Source organism: Capra hircus, chromosome 1 (genome assembly GCF_001704415.2).
Source record: "Capra hircus breed San Clemente chromosome 1, ASM170441v1, whole genome shotgun sequence".
Taxonomy (NCBI): Eukaryota; Metazoa; Chordata; class Mammalia; order Artiodactyla; family Bovidae; genus Capra; species Capra hircus.
In genome coordinates this window covers 71,209,817-71,237,544 of record NC_030808.1, presented here as the reverse complement: position 1 = coordinate 71,237,544, position 27,728 = coordinate 71,209,817, and the positions used below count along the sequence as shown (strand labels likewise).

Genomic DNA, 27,728 nt, shown 5'->3' with positions numbered 1-27,728 from the left:
GAGAATCTGCATAGCTAACAGGTTTCCAAGTGATGCTGCTGCTGTTGATTTGGGTACCACACTTTGAGATCACTGGCCTAAACAAACAGACAACCCACTCTTTTGTCCCTCGCCTTCTTCACCCTCTCCCTCCTCTCATCCCCCTCTTTGTCTTTTCTGCTTTCTCTTCTTCCCCATCTTTACTCTTCTTCCCATCCACCAAAGCATGATGGAATGAGCCAGGCTCTGCCGGAGACCTGGGTTCCAGTTCCAGCCCTGTCACTGTCTGAATGTGTGACCCAGGGCAAGTCACCCCCTGCAGATCCAAGAAGAGGCAGTGAGATCCCCCACTGCCAGTTTCTCCCCAGCCAGGACCTCATCAACCTGAGGTCATCTCTGTAGCCCTACATTCCGTGTACAAACCTGTGTTTGAAGAGACACTGGTGAATGAATTCTATTGCTTTTGAGCTTCCTTCCTTTCAGCTCATGCCCTATGATTCTGACCTCTTCGTCTTTCCAAACCTGAATTTTTCCCTCTCCCATGGAACAAGCTATTGGGGATATTTCTAGGACAAGAGAGGGATCTTCTGGAATGAGGGGCAGACTGTTAAAGGGAGAGAGCCCTGAAACACCGGTCAGCTGAGGGAATCAGACCCTAGACAGCAGTTACCTGACTCTCAGGAACAGCTGTGTGTGCTTGTCCAGGCCCACGAGCAGGAGGATCAAGAGACTTGAGAGACTACTCCACCACCCACTGCGCGCCTGCAGAGGCTCCAGCAGGGGGCACCAGAGGGAAGGGCAGGGCCACCCAGGTCAGCCCAGGTGTCCAGTCGAGGGTGGGCGGGTGCAAGCTAGAGGCGTGGACGCCACCAAAGCACGCCCCGGCCGCTCTTAAGGAGCTGAAGGCCAGTGCCAGAGAGGAAGGAGGAAGAAAGCCCCGCGGCTGCTGACCCTCTGGGACCCAGAAGTAGACAAAACCCGCGCCCAGCCCGGCCCTAGCTAGCTGCGCCATGCGGGGCTCCAGCGTGGCTCTGTGGCTCTTCCTGACTCTGCGCGCTGGTGAGACCCCGCCGCCCGGCCCAGGGAGACGGAGCTGGGGCGGGGGTCCTGGGTTCTCCAGCCACAACCCCCACCCCCAGCCACAGGAGGGTCTCGCGGGCTGAAAAGTGTGTCCTGAACCTTGTTTCCCAGGAAAGAGGGGAGATTAGGAAAGGCGCGAAGGACGACAGGGGAGGGTACTAGCACTGACCCGAGCAGACCGGGATGTCTGGAGGGCTTCTTGGAGGAAGTGGCATTGAGCTGGGCATTGAAAAAGCGAAGGTAGCCAAGGAGAGGCGCAGGCAGAGGCATGGAGGCGAGAGTTCTGGAATGCGGAGAGGTCCGGAGAGTGAATGTTCTTGATGCCTAGGAAGCCCAGGGAGGCCCTAGGAGCCAGAGAGGCTCTACTTTTTCCGGAGGGAGGCGGGAGAAGACTCTGAGGGACTGGAGGGGAGGAGGCTCCAGGGTACCCAGCATGGACAGAGGAGGGGGTGCAGGCAGGGTCTTCTCCTTCGGCAGGCCACTCTCAAGGGAGTCAGAATCCCTGACGCTGAGACTTGCGGTGGGACCTCCCGGGGAGCTGCCCGGCTGCCCGCAGGGATCGCGGGCAGAGGCAGGTGAAAGGATGGCTTCAAGCCACTGCTCTGACCATCAGTACAGAAAATGGGCCTGGCACTCCTGTCAGGGCCAGCAGTTGCCAGATCTACCAGGGTGCAGCTTTGGAGCACTGGAGAGGGGAGAGCAGTTCTACATCCCTGGGGCGGAGCTGGGGGAGGCCAAGAGGGGCGGAAGGGAGACTGGAGGAATCTGCAGTCTTGACCCCTGGGGTAGGGATGGGAAGCACAGACTGCCTTGGGAGAGTCCTTGCTTAGTGGAAATGGACCCAAAGCCTCAGGGCAGGTCTGGCTGGGAGGGTAATTAGTGGAGGAGGCTCCCTGCTGGGCCCCTAGACTGGGGGCTCTCTGGAACTCTGACCTGGTCAGATCCCAGGACCCAAGAGGGTCCCCGCCAGAGGAGGGGCCCAAGTGGAAGTCAACTGAGGACCCTGTATCCTGACTCTCTACAGAGGTTTACTTCTAGCGCAGAAGGTATTGCCCTCATCTGCTTTCTCAGACAGTAAAACAGGCTCAGAGAGGTCAAATAAGTTGCCCGAAGTCACCAGCTGGAGGAAGAGGAACTTGAGGCCAACCTGCTGACTCCCTTCCCTCCCCTTGTCAGGGGCCTGGAGCTTTGCCCACAGAGGGTGGGTCTGCAGTGGATGTAGCCACCAATGCTCCAAGGGCCGCACGTCTCCTCAGGGGGCAGCCACGACCATTTCCTGGTTTCATGTCCCAGTTTATGATGGGGGCCCAGGGACACTGCTGAGGGTGAGGACCCAGTCCAGCACTCTCTTGCTAGAGGACACAAAGACTCAAGAGGGGCAGGAACCAGCCAGTGCTCCTTCCATCTGCCAGGCTGTGCTCCAGGCCGGGGAGGGGTGTGGGAGGAAAGCCCAGCTGCTACACTGGGAGACCCTCCCTGGCCAATGCAAAGGGCCAGATGTCTGCCCCCGGGCAAGTGCAGGGAATGCATGGCCCGCACCTGGCTTTAGAGGCTCCCGGGCTGCAACACCTCTTTGTGCCCAGCACCCCACAGTGGGAGGGCAGGGCCGTGGTGAGGACTAGCTCTTTGTGCTGCAGGGGCCCAGCCTCACTGTCCCCCGGCCGTCCCCAGTGCTTGGCGGCATGGAGGTGCGGTGGACTAGCTCTTTGCGCTGCAGGGGCCCAGCCTCACTGTCCCCCGGCCGTCCCCAGTGCTTGGCGGCATGGAGGTGCGGTGGTGCACCATCTCAGACCCGGAGCAGCAGAAGTGCAGTGACATGAGCAAGGCCTTCCAGCAAGCAGGCATCCAGCCCTCTGTCCTGTGTGTCCAGGGCACCTCCGCCGACCACTGCGTCCAGCTCATCACGGTGAGTCCTCTCCCTTCCGTTCTGCCCAGACGAGAGGGCTGTGACTCAGGAGGGAGCACACAACAGCCTCATTCACCGGGAAGTGTTCCCAAGTCCCCCTGCCAGGGCCGGGCGATAGGATCGCCTGAGTTTCCCTGGTAACAAGGGCCAGCCTGTTTCCTGCGGAGGAGGTGCAGGCCAGGCACTGGGAGGCCCCGGGAGGGCCCTGCTCAGGCACTGGTGGGGAAAGGTGTCCGAGAGGCAGAGTTTCCTTACACAGAGCCCTTCTGCATGGGGGACACGACCTGCCCCACCCAGGGGAGCCCGGACAACAGACCACTCAGTGGCCCACAGCAGTTTCTCCCTCCTCCCTGGAGTTTTCTAGAACAGGGCTTGTATCTTTTCTGGGGCAGTCCTGGGTGGGTGAGTGGGGAGTGGGAGAGATTTCCTGAGTGGCGGGAGGTCTGCTAACTAGCGCTGACAGTTAAGAGGCAGGACTTTAGTGCAGGACAAGGTGTGGAGGGAAGCACTGGGGAAGGAACAGGGCACCTGGGTCTTGCTTCCAGTTCAACCCCGGATATGCCCCAGAGCGAATCCAGCCAGAGTCCACGTGGCCAGGGCCTGGATCCACCGTAAGGGTGGAAAGCAATTATGACCCCATTTGTGTTTTTTAAAATGAAAAGGAATAAACTGAACTGACGAGAGCATCTGTAGGATTCAACCTGCATCTTTGAGAGAAAACCCAGGAAACAGGTTAGCGGTAGAGACAAGGGCTGGAGAAACAAGAAAGTGAGGGACACTCACTTTTCACTGATTTTCATTTTGTGCTTATTTTTAGCTATGTGTATCTATTATAGTGCTTAGTCGCTCAGTCGTGTCCGACTCTGTGACCCCATGCACTGCAGCCTGCCAGGCTCCTCTGTCCATGAGACTCTCCAGGCAAGAATACTGGAGCAGGTTGCCATGCCCTTCTCTAGGGAATCTTCCCAACCCAGAGACCAAACCCAGGTCTCCCCCACTGCAGGCAGCTTCTTTACCATCTGAGCCACCAGTGTCCAATAAAACTAAAAATAATATAATTAGAAAAATAAGGTGAGCCCTTGGTCCTGATGAGGGGAGACCCCTGGGCCCTGGCAGGGAGGGCCCTGCAAGGCTGAGCCAGGATGGGGCTCCTGGGCCAGATGGAAGGACTGTGTGCACCCCCAGGGCTATTCGAGGGCAGGCTGGTGGGCACCCCTGAGCTCCTGGCTGAGTGGCCCTGGGGCCAGGCTGCACTGACCCACGTGTTCCCAGCAGGCCCAGGAGGCTGATGCCATCACTCTGGATGGAGGAGCCATTTACCAGGCGGGGAAGGAGCACGGCCTGAAGCCTGTGGTGGGCGAGGTGTACGATCAAGGTCAGAGGGCAAGTGGGAAGGGTGGCAGGAGAGAGGAGGTTGCTCAGCGGTGTGTCATTGCTGGACTTGGCCCGACTCCACAGCCCCCGAGCTGGTCAGTGGTCCTGTTCCCAGAGTGTCCCGCCCCTGAGACCTGGGGGTGCCAGAAACACGCAGGGCTGACCTGAGTTTGTTCTTCCTCATGGGGAGCCCAGAAGCCCCCTGTCACCCATCAGCTCTTACTGAGGGGCTGCCCCAACTTGGTGTAAGGCTGGGCATGATGGCCAGGTGAAGAGGGAGTCAGTGAGGCCCAGCTGCCTGCGTCCCAGTGGCCTCTGTGAGATTCAGCGGGGAGTGGGGACAGGCCAGACAGGAAGTGGTGACCAGGAGCTGCAGAGCCCAACAGACCATGAAGGAACCCTGGTTCTGTCCTTGCCGTCATCTTCTGTGACCCCTGATGCCCTCCACACGCCCTCCTCAGGACCATAACATCGGGACAGTGATCCCTGCCCTGTCACGTGGACTCAGTGAGCGGGTCTATGTGCCCCTAACACGTGGGTGCAGTCAGGAATGTGGGTCCTGCACTCACACCACACCTGCCTCTGGCTCAGCCGCTGGTTGGATCCCCTCCCCAACTGTCCAGTGCCTCTAGTCTCTCCAAGCCCAGCTCAGCTGTCCCCACCAAAGAGCTCCCTGGGCCCTCCCACCGCTGCAAAGTCCTCTCCTTCCTGTTTTTCAGAGCACTCGCTCACTCCACAAGGTCCTGTCCCCTCCGTCTGTCTTCTCTGTCCTCAGCACAGCGAGTCCCCTGAGGCGGGCCTAGTCTGCATCCTTGTATAGCCCCGGTGCCTGGTACGCAGCACAGGGTCTCACTTGGACACTTGATAACTGTCAGAGGATCAGGACATGGTCCAGCCCTGCAAACCAGCCAGCCTTTCCACTCAATGGCCAGAAACAGCCCTGCCTCGTGGGCCCCAGACACAGCTCTTCCTCTTTTAATTAATTCAACGCATTCATTGAGCACCTCTGTGCCAGTCATGAGCATAGACTAGTAAACAGGAGAGCCCGTTCCTGCCCTCACAGAGCAGGAGTCACAAGGTAAATAAATGCCAAATGCTTCAGTTACAGATGTGCTGGGTGCTGTGAGCACAGTAACGGCCATGCAGGAGAAGATAAGGGCGATGGTTGGCCTGCTGACATAGAGCAGCAGGAGGGCTTGTCTGGAGCCATGAGCTCTGAGAAAGGCCCAGGGAGAAAAGAACTCGGTGCGTTCAAGGAGCTAGAAAGGACGGCCACACTGGGGAGTCAGAGGGTGAGAACCGACGGGGCTACTTAGATTGGCAGAGGCCAGGCTCAGGTGTGCAGGAAATTACGCCAGCTTGGTTTTCTCGAACTTAACTTCATTCTGATCGTGGGCATCTCGCCACCCCGGGCAGTCGTGTGTGTGTCTGTGTGTGTGTGCAGGGATGCTCCCTGGTCATCAGACCCCGCAGAGGAATCATCCCTGTCTTGTCTGAATAGCCTCTTCAGGCAACATTTGGTCCAGGGGACTCTTTTGCAAGGCTTAGACCCTTGCCTGCCCACATGCACCCCATTCATCTGACAGTCATCAGGTGACCAAGTGAGACCCTGTGCTGGGACGGGGCTACACAAGGACGCAGACCAGGCCCGTCTTAGGCGACTCACTGTGGCTCTTTGGGATAACTCACTTGAGTGATCTGGGACTACATTGCTAGTGTTTCTCTTCCAGTCTTTCTATCCTCCCACCCCTGGCCCAGCACTGAGAAATCACTTTTTCTAATCTGAGGGAAGCCCCTGCCCTGCTCCCTCTGCTCCTCCCAACCACCTTATTCCCCAAACAGGACACCATTCCCTCCGTTCCTTTAGGTTCTCCTAAGGGCCTATACTTTTGGAAAACTAAAGACTTACAGGCTACTTCTGCTTTTGGTCTGGCTGCAGAGCTCCCTTGATGTGTGCAAATGTAGTGCCAGCTGGCTTGGGAAGGAAAGGGGGGAAATTAATGCATGAATTGCCATCTCAGGATAATAGCCTCCACCTGAGGCTGGCGGGGGTGGGGTCTTGTGACGACATGTGCATTGCACCCACTTGTTATCTCAATACTAGAACGCCGCACACGTACACGTGAGCACAGCCACACGCACCCTTCTCCCTCCGCCCTCCTGGGCAGGGTCCCAGCCTTTCTTGCAGCTTCTCCCTTGCCACCCTCACTACTCTCCTCTCCCCTCCTTCTAGAGATTGGTACCTCCTATTATGCCGTAGCTGTGGTCAAGAGGGGCTCCCAGGTGACCGTCAACACCCTGAAAGGCATGAAGTCCTGCCACACGGGCATCAACCGGACGGTGGGCTGGAACGTGCCCGTGGGCTACCTGGTAGACAGCGGCCGCCTCTCAGTGATGGGCTGCGACGTGCTCAGAGGTGAGGGCTTGGCCGCCAGAGGCTTCTCCCGCAAGGGCTCTGCGTTTCCCCTCATAGGACACCCTCTCCCCAGGCTCACCTTCACGGCGCCCTTTAAGGAGCAGCACAGTCCCCAGTCCCCTGGGCCTTCGGGACACCTGGTCGGTGACATCACTCCCTCCTCTCCTGCTGGCCGGCCTGGTGTTGCACCACTTAAATTCCTGGTTGGTCGGCTCCTCCAGGCACTGGGCCCTCATCCCGGCTTCCACAGCACAGCCAAGCACAGGGCCCACAAGAGGCCCACAGAGCCCACCCCACGGGAGACAGTGACTCGCCCAGGAGTGCCTCACACCTGCGGTAGACATGGTTGCTATTTCCATAAATGTGCCATCAGCTTCACAGGGTCCGAAGCTGTATTTTTTCAGGACTCAGACGAGGCTTGTACCCAGGAAGCTCACAAGTGGCCAATCAGGGCCCCACATTGATTCACAGGTGGTGAGAATAGGGTTGTCCTGCAGATGAAATGTGTCCCTGAGAGTTGGGTGAGGGCAGGGGGTCCCAGGGGGCCTGGCCGGGAGCCCAGAGCCCTGGTTCTCATGCTTTGGGCTTCTTTTCCCAGTCAGCCCCTGGCCATTGTGCTGTGTCAATCTGAGGTGGCCTCTAACACATCACAGCTACATTATTATCAATCTTCCTTCTTGGGACTATAGCTCATCTTAGAGTTTTGGGCGTCCCCAAACCCTGTATCCCTGAGCAGGCTACCTCCTGCTTTTTCTGTGGGGACACATGAGTGAAAACCTTGGCTCAGCATGGCCTGCCCTCAGAAAGATTACATAATGCACTTCACTCTTCTCCCCTGCAAAATGCGGAGATTAAGACTGACTACAGCGCTGTGGTTTGGAGGACTGAGATCGTGCTCACAGTGCCCTTGCAGAATGCCCAGGGTGTGCGCTCACTGCTGGGAGCTGCTGTCACTATGAGCTCAACTTTCATACCTCCTGGTGGGCTTCTCACAGTGGTGCGCATACTACACACATTCATGCTACCTCCGCCAGCAACATGAGGCCCACAGAGTGTGATGCATAAGAACCTGGAAGCCATGTCCTCTCAAACGGTGACCAGGGGTGGGAGGTTTACCAGCCACTTGGCACATTTATTAAATATCTACTGCCCTGCGAGGACGCAGAAAGACTGAGAAAGGAACCCACCTTGGAAGAGCTTGGTTTAGCCGAGCACAATGCAACTGGCCCAGTGTAGTACCAGCATTTGCTCACCCTACACAGCACTAGGGTGTAACTGGGCACAGGATAAATATTTGCCAAGAGGGTGGACTTGGGGCCCGGCTGGTTGAAGAGGCCCCCAAATCCTGCAGGTCCCAACCCTCTTCACCAACCAGGCCTCCTTCTAAACGGACCCAGTTCCCCAGGTCTGCTCAGACTGGAGTCCGGAGAGTCCATCCCTCCTGACTACAGCCTGAGTGGCCCGAGCCCTCCCTGGAGGATGGGGTGGGGGTCTGATGCTGTGCGATTGACCCCCCTCTGTCTTCTCCCACAGCTGTCAGCGACTATTTTGGGGGCAGTTGTGTCCCGGGGGCAGGAGAGACCAGTTACTCAGAGTCCCTCTGTCGCCTCTGCCGGGGCGACTCCACTGGGGAAGGAGTGTGTGACAAGAGCCCCCTGGAGAGATACTACGACTACAGCGGGGCCTTCCGGTGAGAGGGGCTGGGGTGGGGCCACAAGCGCTGGGGAAACACACCTCGTCATTGAATGGGCCCCCAAGGGAGTGGTGATGTCAGCTGCATCTCATCAAAGCACCCTTTATATAGTTCATGTGCCTGGTTAGTTTAAAAACCTCAAACCAGAATATGCCAGACAGCATTTACTCATAAAATCAACATGTTTGGTATATTTAGAGAAGTAAGGGCTCAGAGAGAATAAAACGGCAAAAATGGCCCTTTGCTGCTCCCAGGTCCCCATTCTGGCGTCTGAGACCAGCAGGGAGGATGCTGGAGGGAGGCAGTGAGTGTGGCAGGGACCCCCAAGGCGTGAACTCAGGACTGGCGTCTCTCTGCTCCCATTCAGGCTGGCCCTTAAAATCAGTGCTCCATGGAGACAGGAGTCTCTTAACTGTTTGTGGGGCCCTTCCATCTGTCCACAAAGAAGGAAATATGCCCGGTGGGGGCTGGCATGGAAGCCTCCTGGTTCCCTCTCTCCACTCTGGTTACAGTGTTTCCACCTGGAACCCGAGTGTTTACACCCCAGGGTATAACAGGGGAAATGAAGTTTGGGGCACAGAAGAAGAAATGGTTCTTGGTCCTCAGAGTCAGAGACTCACCCACCCTGCCTCTCCTGGAGACATGCCCCAGTCCAGTCCAGGCTTGTTTGCTGACTGTAGGGGCCTGGGCAGCCCCTTTGCCCGGTGGCCCTGAACTGCCTCCTTCACTGGGCAGTGACAGTGCCCAGTAATGGAGGATCCTTCCACACAGGGTTGTTGATGTGGCTTGAGAAGGTCTACCCCAATCCCCTGCCTTAGGACAGAGTCATCTTCAAAACATCCTGAGTTAAGCCTGACGATCAAGCAGCTGCCCTGTGAGCACCCGCTCCTTTCAGGCCCCAAGCTCAGCTGCACAGAATCTACATGGATTATAAAGGATCTCTCTCTAGGGGAGCTGCTTTCTCATCCCTACTTTAGAGGCAGTAGAGGTTAGGAAGTTTCTACAATTTGCCAAAGCCACACAGCCACACAGGCTGGGGAACTGGAACCCGGGCTGCATGACTGTGAAACCCATGCCCGCCGACACCCCACCCAGCACGGCCCAGGCCAGACCTCCCAAGGCGGAGGATGGCAGCTGGACCCCAGCCTGCCTCATTGCTTCCACCTGTGCAGGTGCCTGGCAGAAGGGGCCGGGGACGTGGCCTTTGTGAAGCACAGCACTGTGCTGGAGAACACAGATGGTGAGTGGAGGGGCTGGCCCCCAGCGGCAGGTTTCAGGCCCCATAAGCCTCCCTGACGGAAAGAAAGAGCTGGGTCTTACCAGTGGAGCTTAAACTGCTCTGTGCACAAGGGGGCTGGGGAGCCGCTCTGCCCTGCTCTGATACATATCTGGCCGTGGGTTCATTTTCCTTGTGAAGATTGGGTTCTGCTTTTGAAAAAAAAAGTTTATAAACCTCTGCACTAGCTGTCATCTACTGTCCGCTTCCAACCTTTGCTCCTTGTCCTGAAGAGCCATCCCTTTACCCCAGATGAGGACTTACCAAAGATGCGTTGGTGTTATGTGTTGATCCATTACACCACTGTCATTTAAGAATTGTTAGATTTTGAAATAACTGATCTTTAGAAGAATTGCAAGAATAATTCAAAAAACTTCCATTTGTTCTTTATCCAGATTCCAGCTCTGAGCATTTGCCACATGGAATTAATCATTCTTTCTGTATGTGTGTATGTGTGTGTTTCTGAACCATTTTAGAGTATGTTTGCTCACATCACACCCTTTAATACTTTAGTACATATTTCCTAAGAACAAGGTGTTGTGGGCCTCACCACAGTGCAGTTATCAAATTCAGGAAATGTAGCATGGACATAATACCTTAGTTATAATCCAGATTCCAGATTCACTAACTGTCGATTCTGTCCTTTGCCACAATTTTTTCAGGCCAGGACCTGATCTAGGATCATGCATGGTATTTAGCTGTTAGGTTGCTTTAGATTTCCTTAAGTTCAAGTAGTTTCTCAATCTTTCTTTGTATTTAGTGACACTGACATTTTTGAAGAGTCAGGTCAGTTATTTTATAGAATGTGCTCTAATTTGGATTTGCCTAAGAATCTTTAATTTTTTTTAATTGAACTATAATTATGTACAGCAAAATGCACCCTTTTTGAAGTACTGTTCTATGAGTTTTGCTAAAATACTGTTCTATGAGTTTTGCTAAAAATACACTGTTGTATAACCACCACCACCACAATCAAGATAGTGACTATGGGGACTTCCCTGGTGACCCAGTGGATAAGACTGCACTCTTAATGCCGGGGGCATGGGTTTGATCCCTAGTCAGGGAACTAGATACCACATGCCACAACTGAGAGCTGGCTCAGCCTAAATAAATAAATAAAGTAGCCTAAATAAATAAATAAAACATGTTGAAAAAAAGATAGTGACTGTGGCAGACCTTTCACCCCAAAGTTCCATCATACCACTTTCTGCAGTCCCTCCCAGCCCCCTCCCTGCTGGCTGTCAATCAACCTTTGGCCTCTACAGTTTTTCCTGTTCCATCATGCCTAATCATTGTCTTCTTTTTAAAAAATTTTTATCTCTTTTTTTATTGTTATTATTTCCCTTTAAATTAGAAGGTCCATAATGTAGTCTGACATTCATGGAGGCAAAGAGCATGAACCAGATTCAAGAGAAAAATAATCTGAAAAAAAGACATAGGATTGTCCCCAGAGCATGACAATCCTATAATGAATCAAGCAAACAAAAATTTGGAAGGTGGAGAAAGAATTAGGGATGTTCAGTTCAGTTCAGTCACTCAGTCGTGTCTGACTCTTTGCAGCCCCATGGACTGCAGCACGCCAGGCCTCCCTGTCCATCACCAACTCCCGGAGTTCACTCAAACTCATGTCCATGGAGTCAGTGTTGCCATCCAACCATCTCATCCTCTGTTGTCCCCTTCTCCTCCTGCCCTCAATCTTTCCCAGCATCAGAGTCTTTTCAAATGAGTCAGCTCTTCGCATCAAGTGGCCAAAGTATTGGAGTTTCAGCTTCAGCATCAGTCCTACCAATGAACACCCAGGACTGATCTCCTTTAGGACGGACTGGTTGGATCTCCTTGCAGTCCAAGGGACTCTCAAGAGTCTTCTCCAACACCACAGTTCAAAAGCATCAATTCTTCCGTGCTCAACTTTCTTTATAGTCCAACTCTCACATCCATACATGACCACTGGAAAAACCATAGCCTTGACTAGACGGAACTTTGTTGGCAAAGTAATGTCTCTGCTTTTGAATATGCTGTCTAGGTTGGTCATAACTTTCTTTCCAAGGACTAAGCGTCTTTTAATTTCATGGCTGTAGTCACCATCTGCAGTGATTTTGGAGCCCAAAAAAATAAAGTCAGCCACTGTTGCCACTGTTTCCCCATCTATTTCCCATGAAGTGATGGAACTGGATGCCATGATCTTTGTTTTCTGAATGTTGAGCTTTAAGCCAACTTTTTCACTCTCCTCTTTCACTTTCATCAAGAGGCTCTTTAGTTCCTCTTCACTTTCTGCCATAAGGGTGGTGTCATCTGCATATCTGAGGTTATTGATATTTCTCCCAGCAATCTTGATTCCAGCTTGTGCTTCATCCAGCCCAGCATTTCTCATGATGTACTCTGCATATAAGTTAAATAAGCAGGGTGACAATATACAGCCTTGATGTACTCCTTTCCCTATTTGGAACCAGTCTGTTGTTCCAAGTCCAGTTCTAACTGTTGCTTCCTGACCTGCATACAGATTTCTCAAGAGGCAGGTCAGGTGGTCTGGTATTCCCATCTCTTTTAGAATTTTCCACAGCTTATTGTGATCCACACAGTCAAAGGTTTTGGCATAGTCAATAAAGCAGAAATAGATGTTTTTTCTGGAACTCTCTTGCTTTTTCCATGATCCAGCGGATGTTGGCAATTTGATCTTTGGTTCTTCTGCCTTTTCTAAAACCAGCTTGAACATCTAGAAGTTCACGGTTCACGTATTGCTGAAGCTTGGCATTAGGGATGTATTGGGTTATAATCATTTAAAATTTTGATGATAATCTAAGGAAATCTAAGAAAGTAATTATTTAAAGAGTTGTCTTTAAATCTTGCAACAAGACTGATAAGAGCAAAAGAGTGGTATTGACATAAATGTGCAAAGTAGTGAAGTAATATGGCTTTAATTGTCCCTAGTGAAGGAAGACAGGAGTGGCAGATTGAAATACCTAAATGATGCATTTGTCTCAGGGGTAGGCCAAGTGATCCCCCAGAATTCTATTACAAAGGTTTTCTAGCAGTTTAAAAATAGAGGAAAGTTGAGGAGTGGAGAGAGAATGACACTGAGTAATTGTTGAGAGTGCTATAAATTATCATGTAGTCATTAAAAATGACCTTTATGGAGTTTTCCAAACTATTACTTTCTTGGTTTTTTGGTTTGTTTTTAAATAGCTTTGGAGTGAATAGAGTGTTCATAATCACACAAATTATCTTTTTCCCTCCTATTATCTAGCAACGGTTTATCCTCCTCATTTTAAAATTTAAAAGTCATTAAAATATTGTTATGTAGGGCCATCTGTAGTATATTTTATTGCATGAGTTACAATCCTTAAAATTAGTTTTATTAATATTCCTGTTTGGTGTTGATATTCAGTCTTTTAGTCTTATGGAAAGCTTTCAGTAATGTGAAAAAATATTTTTAAATAAGTGAAAAAAATATAGGATGTAAAATTGCTTACCATGTATGGCTTTAACCATATTTAAAATGGTTAGAGGATAGAATAGAAAAAAGAACATAGAGGAAAAATACCAAAATATTAATAGTTAGAGTGGTGGGTGAATCTTAAAGAATTTGCCCTCTTCTATCTGGGCCACGGTTCTGGAAAATTTTGTCAGGATTTGTTTCCACCATTGCCCTATGCTCGGAACTAAATTTAGTGCCAGATGGCAGTGGTGAACTCCTGATATATTTCTCTCTCATCCTCAGTTTCTCTTACTTTCTTATCCTTTTTGTCTTTAATAAGCAGTTCTGTTTATATGTGTTATTTTATTATCAGATATCTCAAATCCATTTTATTAGAAATTGGCGACAAATTTAAAAAGTAAGTAAATAGACACAGTCTATAGAGACACCTGATTTTATACAATGCGGCCACCAAGCTCCTCTTCATTCTGAGTTCTGGTTCTCACTTCTTGGTGTGGTTCTGGTTCTCACTTCCTGTAAGGGTCGCTTTTCACTGTGTGTCTGTGGTCCATGACACCCTAGGCTCTCCCCAGGCCCCCTCCCAAGGGTCCTTCCCGAGGACCTCCGGGATCCTCACCAAGCCCCACCCAGGACAGAAGTTGGCTCATGACAGGATTCCCATCTTCCCAGGGAAAACCCTGCCCTCCTGGGGCCAGGCACTGCTGTCACAGGACTTTGAGCTGCTATGCCGGGATGGCACCCGGGCTGATGTCACCGAATGGAGGCAATGCCACTTGGCTCGGGTACCAGCTCACGCTGTGGTGGTCCGAGCCGACACAGATGGAGGCCTCATCTTCCGGCTGCTCAACGAAGGCCAGGTGAGTTCAGAGCAACCCACACAGCTTCTTGGGGTGGTAGGACCTTCTCATCTTTCACCAGGGTGGGAGCTCAGAGCCATCCCAGGGCTGCACCAGCCAGAGCAGGGGCAGGACCCAGAGGCAGAACATACGAGCAAACAAACAAAATGACAAAACAAATAAATGTCAAAGTATACCATTAATTAAATGTGGTAAATAATGTTTTACTGATATCGCTGCATAGAAGAGCAGCAAGTTTCTGCCCACAGGCCACACCAGCTTTGGTTAGTTTTGTTCATCCATGCCACCGAATTCAGCCCCACTGCTTGTGCTCAGTGCCATTGCACACCTGAGCCTTGAGCCATGTGTTCAGTCAGCTGAGTATGAAAAGGCAGAATGTACTGGGGAGCGCAAGGGAAGGAGAGAGCTCATGCGGTCCTCAGAGTGGGTGCCTGGCCTGCAGGCACAGGAAAAAGGAAGCAGGAGCTGAACTAGGAAGAAAGGATTCTCCCCGCAGTACATCATCAGCCCCCACCCCTGCCCCTTGATACACAGCGTCTGTTCAGCCATGAGGGTAGCAGCTTCCACATGTTCAGCTCTGAGGCCTATGGCCAGAAGAACCTGCTATTCAAAGACGCCACCTCCGAGCTGGTGCCCATCGCCACGCAGACCTATGAGGCATGGCTGGGCCGCGAATACCTGCATGCCATGAAGGGTCTCCTCTGTGACCCCAACCGTAAGTCTACCTTTCTCTTCTCCTGCTGGCCCTAGTCTGACTATGGGTGTGGTCAGGCTTGCTGGAGAGGTGGCCAGAGGAGGACACACACCCCAGGAGGTGTGTGTGCTTCTTGGCCCCAATGGGAACCTGTTTCTTCCACCTCCCTGCCTCTCATGGTTGGGGAAGAAGCATCTCTGGAGTCAAATGGCAGCACTGTACCCTGGAAATCCTACCTGCTCTGGGGGGTGGGATCCAGAACCCCAGGGTCTGTCTTGGGAAGGGTCTCTTTGCCCCTCCACCCAGTATTTGTCAAGTCCTGTCTTTCTCCCTCCACAGTGCCTCACTCCCCCCACAATGCCCCCATTTCCCCACAATGCCCCCATCCTCCCACAGTGCCTCACTCCCCCCACAATGCCCCCATCCTCCCACAATGCCCCCATTCTCCCACAGTGCCTCACTCCTCCTCCTCACCATGTGGCCATGGCCCTGGTTCTGGCACTGTTTCTCATCTGGACCCTTACTGTAGTCTACCATGACTTTATGCCTCTAGCCCCCACCTCCATGTATCCACCACCTACAGCCAGAGAGATGCTGTGCCTCAAGCCTTCTCACAGCCCCATGAAAGGGATTCTGTCCTCTACTTTCTGGGTAAGGAAACAGGATCAGATGGAGAAATAACTTACCTTTGTAGCTAACCATGGAAAGAAAGGGCCAGAATTTCTCTTGGGTCTGATTCTAGGCTCTTCCTGCTGAGGGCCAGCCCCTGATGCAGGCTAGTGTGATCACATGCTCACACCCACACAGGACTGCCCCACTACCTGCGCTGGTGCGTGCTGTCCACCCCTGAGATCCAGAAGTGTGGAGACATGGCTGTGGCCTTCAGCCGGCAAAGGCTCAAGCCAGAGATCCAGTGTGTATCAGCCGAGTCCCCCCAGCAGTGCATGGAACGAATCCAGGTGGGAGCTGCGTCCAGAGGGCAGAGAGGGCCAGGTGGGCAGGCAGTGGCAGTGCCTGGGATGGTCCTTACTGGCCCTTCCTCTGCCTATCTGGTCTGGAGGATCCAGGGCAGCCTGAGTAGAAGAAAGTCTCCTATGACAATTCCACAGAGAAAGGGGAGGAGGAAGTTGCCACAGGAAGCAGCCACCACCCCTTGGCGAGGGGTAGGGGGAAGGCAGGGAAAAGGGGGCTGTTTCCCTTGGGGGAGCCCAGGGACTCCTCCCTGCTGAGCAGGTGGGCCAGGAGCAGAAGGACCATGGGACTGGCCCAGCTTGGCACTGATGACCCTGTGGCCTTGGGCGAGTCCTTTTCCCTTTCTGAGTCTCAGTTTCCTCTTGTGCACATCGAGGGGGGTGGCATTGGGTCATCATTTATTAAACTGCAATGCAATCAGAAATACATTTTACATCACAGTCTAGCACACAAAAAAAGTTTTCTTTCAGAAATAAACCTGTAAAAATATATATCCCCTATAGAGAGGTATGAAACCAAACAGTGCTTACCTTTACTAAGTACAATGTGTGTAATAGTTTCTGTGTATTCTATCCTAGTCTTATTTTTTTAAGCTTATCATGGCCCATTAAATTGATTAAGCATTCATTAATATTCCTGCCACCTGACCCTGGTCTTGAGACCCATTCAGCTCTGTCCTGCTTTGCTTCTCTGACTATAGACTGAGGCCAGGAGTGGGAAGCAGTCCCATGGCCCTGCAGTCAGCTGAGGTCCTACTGTGGTCACAGGGATCTCCTCTGCTCCTGGACTGCTTCCTTCCTGTTTTTTAAGATCAACTAGGGTGGGGCCTGATTGAGGATTCTTTTCAAGGTGGTCCCCAAGTGCAGGCCAAGTCACATGCCCTGGAGTGTCAACCCTGCCCCAGCCAGGCAGCACATTGACTTGAAAAGAGGCAAGCGGGCAGGAATGACATGGGGCCGGGATCATGACTCTAACAATCTCATAAGCACTCACTTCCCACATACCCGGCACTATGCTAAGCCTTCATGTGGGTGATCTCAGTTAATCCTCAGAATGACACTTGTGGGGTGGGTATGATTACTATCAGAGGTGGAGACTGAGGCTAGGGGAGGCTGAGGAAGTAACTTGCTCCAGGACACCCAGGTCAAGGGTAGGGGAGCCTCTCTCCCCAGAGGTTGCCTGGAACCTAATATGGCACTGAGGGAAGGGAGGCCAGCTGGAATTGAGGAAGGGAGATTCAGGGGTTGGGACTCTTCTGAGTCATGGACAGGCTATCCTGTGGAGGAGTGGCTGGTTGTAGGGGCCCCAGACCAGGCAGAGCTGCACGGAGATGTAGCTCTCTCCAGGCACAATTCCTCTCTTCATCTGAGCTCACAGAGGGCCACGGGAGGAAAGGGCTGGCATTAGGGAGGGTCCTGAGAACCCTAGCAAAAGGCTCAGAGATCCTCCGTTCTAACTTCTAAGGCTCTCAGAGATGATGTCCTGTGTAGCTCTAATATCCATTTCCTGCCTGATCACAGTGACCCAGGCAAGCAGGGGTCAGCTGGCCCGGCCCCAGGGCTGTGGCTTAGGGTCTGGGTTCCTCCTCAGCATCACAATGTGTAGGAGAAGGTCTAAATGGGAGGGAAGGGGTCCCCCAGAGATGCCCCTCTAGGCTCAGAATATCAACATCACTGCCTTTATTCTGTCGTCATAACTTCATGCCTCAGCCCTGGACCGTGGGGGCACCTTCCTGGGGTGCTGGTGTCTCCTCTCTCCCTGGGCCACCTCCTTCCTTGGGGTATGGCTTGATTATCAGTTAATCTCTTTGTAGGGTCTGAGGAGCCACCTGTCCAGAGGCTTCAGAATGGACAAGTGGGGATGGGGCACAGGTGACCAGAGGGCTCTAGAGGCTTCTGAGGGGGGACGGACCTGGGCTACTCCTGAGGCAGGGCTCTATCCCTCCGCCCTGGAGCCTCCTCCCGTAGACCCTGAGACTGTCTTCTTTGCAGACCTGGCTCGTTCACGCATTCACACGCACATTTGAGAAGCGTGTAAAGCACTCCTGCTGTGCGCCAGTCCTTGGCCAGGTTCTGGGGGTGCAGTGCAATGCCCAGGTCCCTGAGGCTGGCGAGCCATGGGGAGACCCACGTGGAGTGCGAGAGCAGGCGCTGGGCTAGGTTCTGCTCAGAACAGGGTCTGGCAACAGGAGGCCCTCAGAAAACATGCGCTGAAAGGCTGAAAGACACCCGTGAACGGGAGCGCTGACGCTGGATGGTTTCAGGCCTCTGGTCCTCAAGCATCCTTACAAGGACAGGAAGGGGCAGATGGGGCAGGATAGGGTTCCCAGGGGAGGGGAGCTGAGGCCAGAGTTCCTGAGAGACCCAGCTTTGGCACCCCTGTCAGATCCCGACACCCAGAGCTGTCTGGGGACCCGCCTCAGCTTGACCACTCTTTCTGTCCCCTCCGCAGGCTGGGCAGATTGACGCTGTGACCCTAAAGGGTGAGGACATTTACACAGCAGGGAAGACATATGGCCTGGTTCCAGCAGCTGGGGAGCACTATGCCTGTGAGTGCAGGTGCCAGCCCACTGGCCTCAGCAGGGAGGTGGTTGATTTTTTTTGTTTTGTTTTTTATAATAGCTTCTCTAAAAGAGTCTTTCTCCCAGTTGCTGTCTGTCACAGGCAAACCACTCTGGCCCCAGGCACACAGTGTACCCGCCCAGTCACTGGAAGTCTGGCAGGCTTTAGCGAACTTTCTGTGAAGGGTCAGAGAGTAAACACTGCAGGCTCTGCAGGCCACGTACAGACTCTGCTGCATGTTCTTTTTTTAAACAACGCTTTAAAAATATAAAAATTATTTTTAGCTTGCATCCCAGGCTATACAAAAACAGGCTGAGTAATTTGCCAGGGTCTGAACTAGAAAGCCTCCTCGGCCTCTTCCATCCAGAGCATGTGGCTCACGGCAGGTGGCCCTGGGACCCACCTTCCTGTCCGCTCATGAACACCTTTTCAGTGGCCAGGGCCAGGTGCTCTGTCCCTAGGTCTGCTGAGCTCAGGTCCACTCTACTTGGACGTGCGAACTCGCTCATCTGAGGGAAAGCGCATCTGCAACCTCAGCTATGCAGAAGGTGAGGAAAATACCACCTGAGTGTAAGGAAAGAAAGAAATTCTTCTGGAATTTCAGCAGTTGGAGCTGCTGAAAAGTGGAGCCGCACAGGCTGCTCCCCAGCAATGAGGGGACGCGCAGAGGTCTCGCTGCCAGACGCGCTCTGTGAACACCCGCCTGGCTCTTGGCCTGGGCGCTCTTGAGCCTGGGCAGCCAGGTCTGACAGCAGCAGTGGGGAGTGTGTGGGGCCAGGGCTGCTGCTCTGAGGTCAAAGCAACTGGAGGGAACAGATTGCAGGCTCTGGCCTGGCTCTTGCTCAGCCGAGGCCAGTAAGCACAGATGAAGGGCCTCACTGGTGTCCCTTCCCCCAGCGGAGGACAGGAGTAATGCATACTTCGTGGTGGCCGTGGTGAAGCGGAACAGCTCCTATGCCTTCACCCTGGATGAGCTGCGGGGCAAGCGCTCCTGCCACCCGGGCTTCGGCAGCCCCGCGGGCTGGGACATCCCTGTGGGTGCCCTCGTGCAGAGGGGCTTCATCCGGCCCAAGGACTGCGACGTCCTCACAGGTACCACCCCCCGCAGACACACACACATGTTCACTGGGGTTTACTGGGGTTGGGCCAGTTCTGAGGGTTGCGGTCCTCTCCCAGCAGGACCCCAGAGAAGGCAGCCCCAGAGAGATTTCCTCTTCTTCCTTGATGTGCCCCTTGCTCTTGGGAAGGTTAGGGAATATTCTTGGCCACACCCAGGACAATGGTGTCTGGCTCTGTGGAGGGTACCAGGGCCCCTACCCACTTACTCAGAGTGGAATGTTTCCGGGGGGCGGGGAGCAGGCCAAGCGCATTGGTTCTGGGCCTGGCTCACACTGTCCTGGCTCACAGGCTGTCTAGTCCAGTCACTGGGCATCTGGGGGGCCTTGTTGGGAAGTGGCCAGCCGTCTGTATAAGTGCTGAAGAAGACACGTTTACCCAGCACCTACCATATGCCATAGGCAGGGCCCTCCCTGGGTGTTAAATCATGCACATTCATGGTGCGAGGAAGGCAGGAGGAAGCTGGCTGCACACACACCTCTGTCCCGGCTGGCACGTTGGAGGAAAATAACACATCTTTTTTCTAACCACCCACACAAGCACATGTAAGGTGTTAGGACTGGCTGCTCCCACTCCCAGACAGCTGGGCAGTTGCTTTGACTGGAACAGAAGAGTTTATGAGGTAGTGAGTTCCCTGTCCCTGAGGGAGTTCAAGGGAAAGTGGGTTCTTCTACCAGAGGTTGTTAGTGAAGGTTCTCATATCTAGACAGTCTCTGCATTCCCCCAGCCCCGTGATCCTCACAGGAGGGGATGTGCCGCTCTGAGCTGGACGGGCGGGAGCAAATGGGTGGCCTTGAGCCATAGCGCCAGGCAAGGGGGGCAGATCTGTGGGGGAGCAGTCGCCCTCTCTGCCATGGCCCTCAACACAGCCCTCTCCCTCTGCCCCAGCGGTGAGTGAGTTCTTCAGTGCCAGCTGTGTGCCTGTGAACAACCCCCAAAACTACCCCTCCTCACTGTGTGCACTCTGCGTGGGGGATGAGCAAGGCCGCAACAAGTGTGTGGGCAACAGCCAGGAGAGGTACTACGGCTACAGTGGCGCCTTCAGGTACCCGGTGGGCTGTGGCTGGGCGGCAGGGGAGGGGGTCCTGGGGCCAGGGGCCAGGATGGGACCTCCTGCCAATACTTGTCTTGACTTCTTGTGTGGCAGGTGCCTGGTTGAGAATGCAGGGGACGTTGCCTTCGTCAAGCACACGACAGTCTTTGACAATACAAATGGTATGTGTCAGCCCTGGGACCTGACAGAGCCAGACTGGTAGGGCCCTTCCCCATCTCCAGCAGAATCTAGCACTGGATGTTGCTGGGATTGCAGGCCAAGTGGCAGCAGGGAAAGACTGAGTCTAGAAGGCTCTGCCCCTTGGGAGCCCAGGAGCCCAAGGACCAAACAGTAAGAACAGGCCTCGGGCAACATATCCAAGTGCACAGGCCACCTGACAATCTATTTCTCTGGAAGCCAAATTCCCATTGTACCAAAATGGTAGCCACTCAGCCAGTTTGGAGAAACCCCTTCCAGGGTGTTTACATGGCACCAAGGTGTGTGGGTCGGGTGGCAGGGACCGCTCGCCCCAGGGTCATCAGTTCACATTAGCATCTTGTGTTTGTTCCTGAGCGCATCAGTGCCACGAGCAGGGAAGTCACTCTGCAGCGCCAAGGTGCATGAGGCAAGGCGCGCCCCCACCTCATTCACATCATGAGGTGGTGTTTTTCTCTGGAGTCACCTTCCTGGGCTCCACTGGGGAGAAGAGGCCAGGAACTCTGCTCTGGGGCCCCAGGTCCCCACCTGAAGTTCTACTGGGTTGCAGGCCTGTACCTGACTCCCCTGCCCCGTTCTGTTCTCCCTCCTTGGGGAAAGAGAGAGAAGTGGATTTTGCATTTTGAAGACTGGAATCTATTTCCCTTCAACATTTTTTGTTTGCGTTTTCTGTATACCCTGCCTACACCCCAGGCTTTGCAACCCCAAACACTGGAAGCTAAGTCTTCTCCACACTCTCCTAACACAGCTCTTCCCAGGAACTCAGGGCAGAAAGGCAGAAGGCCTGAAGGGGAGGTGGAGATTGGTGAAGGGAAATCAAGACATGCAGGGAAAAAAAATCAATCAGTATTTCAAAACTCAGATCCCACCATGCCTATGAAAGTCACTAAGGCTAAAAACCAGTTGCCTCAACAGAGCTGGAAGGGTTCCAGGCCCTGTTGTCATAACCCCCTCACCTGCCAACCACCCACCAACAGCACTGGGGGTCATCCCCCAGAAGGAGGGAGTGGTGAGCCCTGCCTGGGCCCAGCCTTTGCCCTCTGTGTCCTGGTCTGGGGGTTCAGGGAGGAGATGGGGCCCTTGTGAGGTTCACTTGCAGAGAGGCACCCACTTCCCAAAGCCACTCAAATTTTTTTTATCTCTACTCAAGGACCCACCTGGAGTTCCTCCTGGAGATAGAAAGGCAGTGTATACTAAGTGAATATACGAAGGCACAAAATAATGTGATTCACGAAAGTAGTGTTTGTCAGGAAGGCTTTGGACCAGCCACTTGCATCAGAATTACTGAGTTACTGACTTAAAATATCTGACTTCCCTGGTGGCTCAGATGGTAAAGCGTCTGTCTACGATGCGGGAGACCCGGGTTCAATCCCTGGGTTGGGAAGATACCTTGGAGAAGGGAATGGCAATCCACTCCAGTCCTTGAAAATCCCATGGACAGAGGAGCCTGGTAGGCTACAGTCCATGGGGTCGCAGAGTCGGACACGACTGAGCAACTTCACGTTCATGTTCACAGCTTAAAATGCAGATTCCTGGATCCCATTCTAGCCTACCTGATGAGGTTCTTTGCAAGAAGGGACATTTGAAACTGCCTCTTATAGATCAACAACACATGATGTTTTATTCCATCTGGCTTGAGAATTTCACCTGTTAGGGAAGAGTCCATCGTACCCTCAGGCCTGAGACCTATGACACCAAGATGGAGTTCTTTGCCTAAGAGTGATTAAGAGCCTGTTCCTCCACCTGTAAAATGGGAGTGATTATATAGTTCTTTGCTACATAGTACATGCTTCTTATTCCCTACAAATAACATTATAAGCCCAGCTGGGTTCTCTCATTCTGGTAATAGAGCAGAGCAGTTGAAGAGTGGAGATGGTTGGGGAGCTGGCCAGATATCACTACCTCTCCCCAGTCAAGGACATGGGGTCCCTGAGGAGAGCAGTCTCCCTCTATCCTCTCCCCTCCTCTGCTTCATCCCTTCAGGCCACAGTTCTGAGCCCTGGGCTGCTGAGCTCATGTCGGAGGACTACGAGCTGCTGTGTCCCAATGGGGCCCGGGCCGAGGTGACCCAGTTTGCAGCCTGCAACCTGGCGCAGATACCATCCCATGCTGTCATGGTCCGTCCGGACACCAATATCTTCGCTGTGTATGGACTGCTGGACAAGGCCCAGGTGAGCGAGGGCAGGAGCTGCCCCAGTGGGTGGTTTGCAGGGTGGGGATGGTGACAGAGGTGAGCCAAGCCCCTCAGTCACCTCAGTCTACCTGGAGCAGACTTCAGGAGAAACTGAGGAAATTCTAGGGAATTTCTCAGAAATTCTGTGAATGTCACTTAGTCAAGGCCATCCCTCTAACCACTGTCCCCTCTGTCTCCTGCATCATAAATTTTCCCTTCTCAGCCAGACCATTCCCACCAACATACAAACCTGCTATTATTTCTACCATCCTATAAAAACAAGTGAACCTTCTCTTGGTTTCACATCCCCTTATAACTATAACCCCACTCCCTTTTATAGCAGAATTCCTTCAAAGAGCCAGCTCTAGTCTGGAGTCATCAATTCCTCCTTTCCTGGTCTCTCTTAAGGATGGAGACTATTCCAGACAGGCCCCACCAGGTGCTGAGACTGCCTTGGTCGAGGTCTCACTGGCCCATGCTGCTAAATCCTGTGGCTGTTTCTCAGTCCACGTCTCCCTGGCCTCGCAGCATCACTGGCTACAGCTCCCTCTTCCTGAAGTTCACCGCCCTCCTGGACGCAGTTTCCCCCTTGGCGCCCCAGGCCCCATGCCCCATGCCTGCCTGGCTCTCCTGCCACCTCCCCAGCCTCTCCTCCATCCCCTTTGCTGGTTCTTCCTCATTTCCCTGGCTGGTAACCACTGGAGTGCCCCGAGCTTCATCCTAAGCCCTCTTCTCTGTTGGCAACTATACCCTTATTGATCTCATCTAGCCCCATCATTAACTACCATCCGTATACTGATGACTGCTAAGTGTACATCCTCAACCCTGCTTCAGTCTCACCCTTTCATCTCAAACATGCATCTTTAGCAGCTGCCTATTTGACTTTTCCATTTCTAACAGCCTTTTTGACCTGAACAAGTCAAAGTTGGACTCCTCTTTTTCCCTCCGTCTTCCCCACTTCAATGAATAAGCAGCCTCAGACTTCCCATTTCCTCAAGAGTCAGGTCAGACTCCTGTCTTCCTCTCACACCCTACTTCCAGTCAATCAACAAATGCTATTGGCCACACTTTCAAAACATATCTGAAATTTGAACCCAGGCTGTCTGACAAGACTGCCCCAGGTTCCAAACCTTCCCCTCTACACACTCCCAACCTGATATAGACTGAAATTGACCTCATTTCCCTCTGTCCATAAGCACCACAGACTTGCAAAGCCAGCTGACCCTCCAGGCCGGTTCCTAACTTTGGAAATGATGTTTAATCTCATCTTTCCTATGGAATCCTTCTGTCTCAGGAGTTCTTAACTCTGGGTCTGCGGCCTTCCCCAAGGGTCCCGAAACCCTCTGCAATGATGTGTGGGAAGAGCCCTGTATGGATGTGCACTTTCCTGGGGAGAAGGTTGAGAGCTTTCATCAGATCCTCACGAGGATCCACGAGTCCCCCAAAAGATCAATAGCCACGTTACTCTTTCTTTTCCCCTGACCAGTATTTGAAGGCTGAAGTGGGCATTTGTCCATGTTCTTCTGATGTCTTGTATGTATTCCTCATTTCTCAAATCCCTTCTGGGCTTTTTCTAGCCATAGCACACTTACCCTGAGAACCCTCAACAGGGAAGAAAACAGCTCCTCAAGAAAATCTTGGTGCGAGGAGGGTGGGTTAGTAAAGGATATTCAACTTACCTGGTACTTTCTTAGTACTGGTATCAGAATGAATGGCTCTCTTATGAAATCATTTTGGTTGGGGATAAAGGATACCCATAAAAAAGAGTGAGGAAGCCTGCTAGAAAAGGATGAGGAATGCTGAGCAGACTTAGCAGACCCCTCAGTAATCTCATCCACATCCTCTCTCATTTCTGAATCTTTCTTCCTGTGAAGGCTCAGGCTTCAATATCCAAGAGCTGGTTTGGTGTGATGTTTCTGGATGGCTGTCTTACTATGCTGGCTCTGGTCATCTCTTACTCCACGTCAGCTTTGGTGACAGAGGTCAATGAGTCGATGATTTTAAAGCAGAGTCTTGGCACCTGACTTTCCTTGCTCCTTGGTACATAAAGGAATTAATGGCAAGTGATACCCAGGTGACCATTTGTGAGCCCAGATGCAAAGCTGATCTGCTGTGTGCTTCCAGGACCTCTTTGGAGATGACCACAATAAGAATGGGTTCAAAATGTTCGACTCCTCCAGCTATCATGGCCAAGACCTGCTTTTCAAGGATGCTGCTGTCCGGGTGGTACCTGTGGGAGAAAAGACGACATATCGTAGCTGGCTGGGCCCCGACTACGTGGTGGCTCTGGAAGGGATGCTGTCTCAGCAGTGCTCAGGCACAGGTAGGGCAGGCCAGCAGGCTTACACCCCACAGAAGAGTGGGCACAATCCCCGGGCATCCTCCCAAGCCTTTCTCCCCAAACCTTGAGTGAACCGAAGGGCACTCTGCATCTTTGCAAATGATCAAGATGAAGTGCCCTGAGAGGGTCTGAACAGTTATAGCAGAAACACTGGCTGTAGAATCCAGACAGACCTGGATAATGAATATAAATGTTAAAAATAATCATCCAAAGAGGATTCAGGCAACTGCATAAATATACATGTAGTGTAATTTTGAAAGAAATGAATATGTAAAGAAACCAGGGGAAAGAAAAATTGTAATAGGGTAGCAAGAGGGAGCCTGGAGTGAATTTAGTACACAGAAATACGCTCCATCTAGTCCTGCACATGAGGGGCAGTGGGCCACAAACACAGCTCCTGGCACTTCGAGGCCCTTACTGTCTGTGTTTAATCCCTCAGCGACCACGGCCTCCAGGGTCTCCCTACTCCTGCTGCTGCTCCCGCTGGCCCTCACGGCCAGCCTCCTCCAGCCCTGCCTCTGAAGCATCTCTGGGCCAGCCTTGCCCTCCTTTGGAATGGAAAGCTATTCAGAAATCTCTCTAAATAAGGCTGTTCTCCTCAGTAAATTCGGTTAACACTGCTCAGAGAAAAAAATGTGTGATGGGAAAGGAAGCGTGAAAAACCATAGAGCTCCTCAGGGCTGCGATTCCGACACTGAAGTTTCTGTGATTGCTTCAAAGTGGAAAAAAGACGAATGTTAAAACAAAGTGCCCCCAACTGGACTGAGCGGGTCCCTCCTGCTGGAACCCAGCCTCTGCCTCCCAGGCACCGCCTGTCCCTCCGCTACCTGAGGCGGCGCTGGGCCGCCTCCAGTCACGCCCCACCCACAGGCTGGCGCAGCCGCTTCCCTGCAGGTCTGCAGGCTCCCGCCACACGGATCCTCACCAGCCTCGGGTTTGGAAAAGACCGGTTGCCAAGGAAACGAGCTGAACCCGAGCTTCCCACATGGCCCTCTCTGCTGGAACTCGCCCTGCTGAGCCGCCCAGGGGGGCCTGGTGAGATGACAGGCCTGCCGGCCCCTCCCTGCCGGTTCCCACCTCCCCCTCTGAGGAATGGACACCGCACCCAGCAACTCCCGTCAGCCCCCGCTCCGTCTGTCCCTGGACTCCCTGTTCCAGCCTCCCTCATGAGGATACTGTGTGTCTGTCCACTGAGGCAGTACCTGATGAGGCTGGAGCCAGGCCCTCCAAGGAGGCAAAGCTTCTGGGCACTCACAGCCCTTTGTCCTTGCCTTCTGCAGCTTGGCATGGCCAGGACCACCGGACCCCTAATTGTGCTGGGCTGGGGAGGCCGGGGCTGGACCCTAGGGATGAAGTCCTCAAGGGTCCTAGGGCAACGGAAATGATTCTCAGAATTTTTACCAGGTAGGGGGCTTGATGCAGGGTTGGAGGTCTAAAATCTTGCCTAAATACCTGTCTGTGGTAAGAAGGGCAGGCCTCAGAACAAGGCGTGATCTGTGTGCCCTGCCTTTGGCGGGTCAGCTGCACCAGGCTCTGTCCTGAGGCTCAGCCCCGTCAGCAGGAATCCCCACTCCTGAGTTTCCTCCTCTTAGGCTCCATCGCGGTTTACCCCCTCCTGCCCTGCTGTGATGTCCACCGCTCTGGAGCTGCTCCTGTACCTCTGGCAGGAGTGGTTTCCTCCAAATTAAAGGGTTCAGCCTCGGGGCTTCCCAGTGATCTCCAGGCGCTCAAGTGTGTGTGTGTCGGGGGGGTGCCTCTGAAGAGCTGGGGATGGGGAGATGCCATTCTGTTTGTCAGAGGAGCCTCAGGCCAGCGTGGGGCTGAGGGGAGTCCCGGCTCCTCAGGTGTGAACACGGGGTCTCTTCCTCCCAGCTGTCCTCTGACTGGGCCCGAGGACCACTCGTTTCAGAGGAAGGCTCCATCCTCCCCATCCCCTTCAAATCAGTGGAAAGTGCCGGGAGAGGGTCTCCATTATCATCATGGTTGTTTGGAAAGCAGGAAAAAGTTTCCCAAACTGCCAGCTCTTACTCTGAAATCTGCTCCCTTAAAAAAAGTGAAAAGAAGAAAACGAGAGCAAGCCACCTTCGTCAGCAGGCTGGGAGCCGCGTGGGCCTGGAGCTATTTGCATCTCCGTCTGCGGGGGCCTCGGGGATGCTGATGACAGGCTGGGCTCCCAGTGCTTCGCCCCCACCTGTGGGCGGTGGGCTGGATCCCTTCCATCCTCAGCGGAGAAGGAGGCCACTGGCAGTGTCCTGGCCCCCGCCCCACTGTGAGAGGCCAGAAGGAGCCGGCCTCAGCTACCAAGCTTGTACCCTCTTATCTGAAGGAGCAAAATAATTCTTCTCTGACTTGATGATTGTTTGATTTCTTTTTCTTTTTTTCAAAGGGAGATTTGTGCAGTGAGGAGTGTATTATCATGTGGCCATCCTGGGCCAGTGTGCTGTGTGACACTGTACTGTGACACTGTACTGTGAGCCCCTCAAGGGTGTGACCTGCCTGAGTGCTGGGTGACTTCTGACTGTCAGGTGACAGCAAGGAGCCACCGCTGTGTCAGCACTCATGAAAGACATTGGTTTGTTCTTTTAAATAAAGCCAAACAACCCTG

General features: G+C 53.2%; 1 protein-coding gene across 1 annotated transcript; it reads left to right on the top strand.

Annotated features, from left to right (window-relative positions):
• Positions 770-27,728, top strand: MELTF (melanotransferrin). The gene is made up of 16 exons (XM_013963597.2): positions 770-1,038; positions 2,811-2,965; positions 4,241-4,340; positions 6,573-6,755; positions 8,289-8,445; positions 9,621-9,688; positions 13,830-14,017; positions 14,552-14,732; positions 15,519-15,670; positions 18,135-18,231; positions 19,142-19,336; positions 20,249-20,405; positions 20,508-20,575; positions 22,593-22,780; positions 24,907-25,105; positions 25,563-27,728. The coding sequence occupies exons 1-16, from the start codon at positions 990-992 to the stop codon at positions 25,643-25,645; spliced, it is 2,220 nt and encodes a 739-aa protein (XP_013819051.1). The 5' UTR covers positions 770-989; the 3' UTR covers positions 25,646-27,728.

Bases quoted from the DNA above. Each gene is read 5' to 3' on its own strand.
- MELTF (XM_013963597.2), top strand. From the start codon at position 990: ATGCGGGGCTCCAGCGTGGCTCTGTGGCTCTTCCTGACTCTGCGCGCT. The intron at 8,446-9,620 runs GTGAGAGGGGCT...CCACCTGTGCAG, and splicing joins GACTACAGCGGGGCCTTCCG to GTGCCTGGCAGAAGGGGCCG. The intron at 14,018-14,551 runs GTGAGTTCAGAG...CTTGATACACAG, and splicing joins GGCTGCTCAACGAAGGCCAG to CGTCTGTTCAGCCATGAGGG.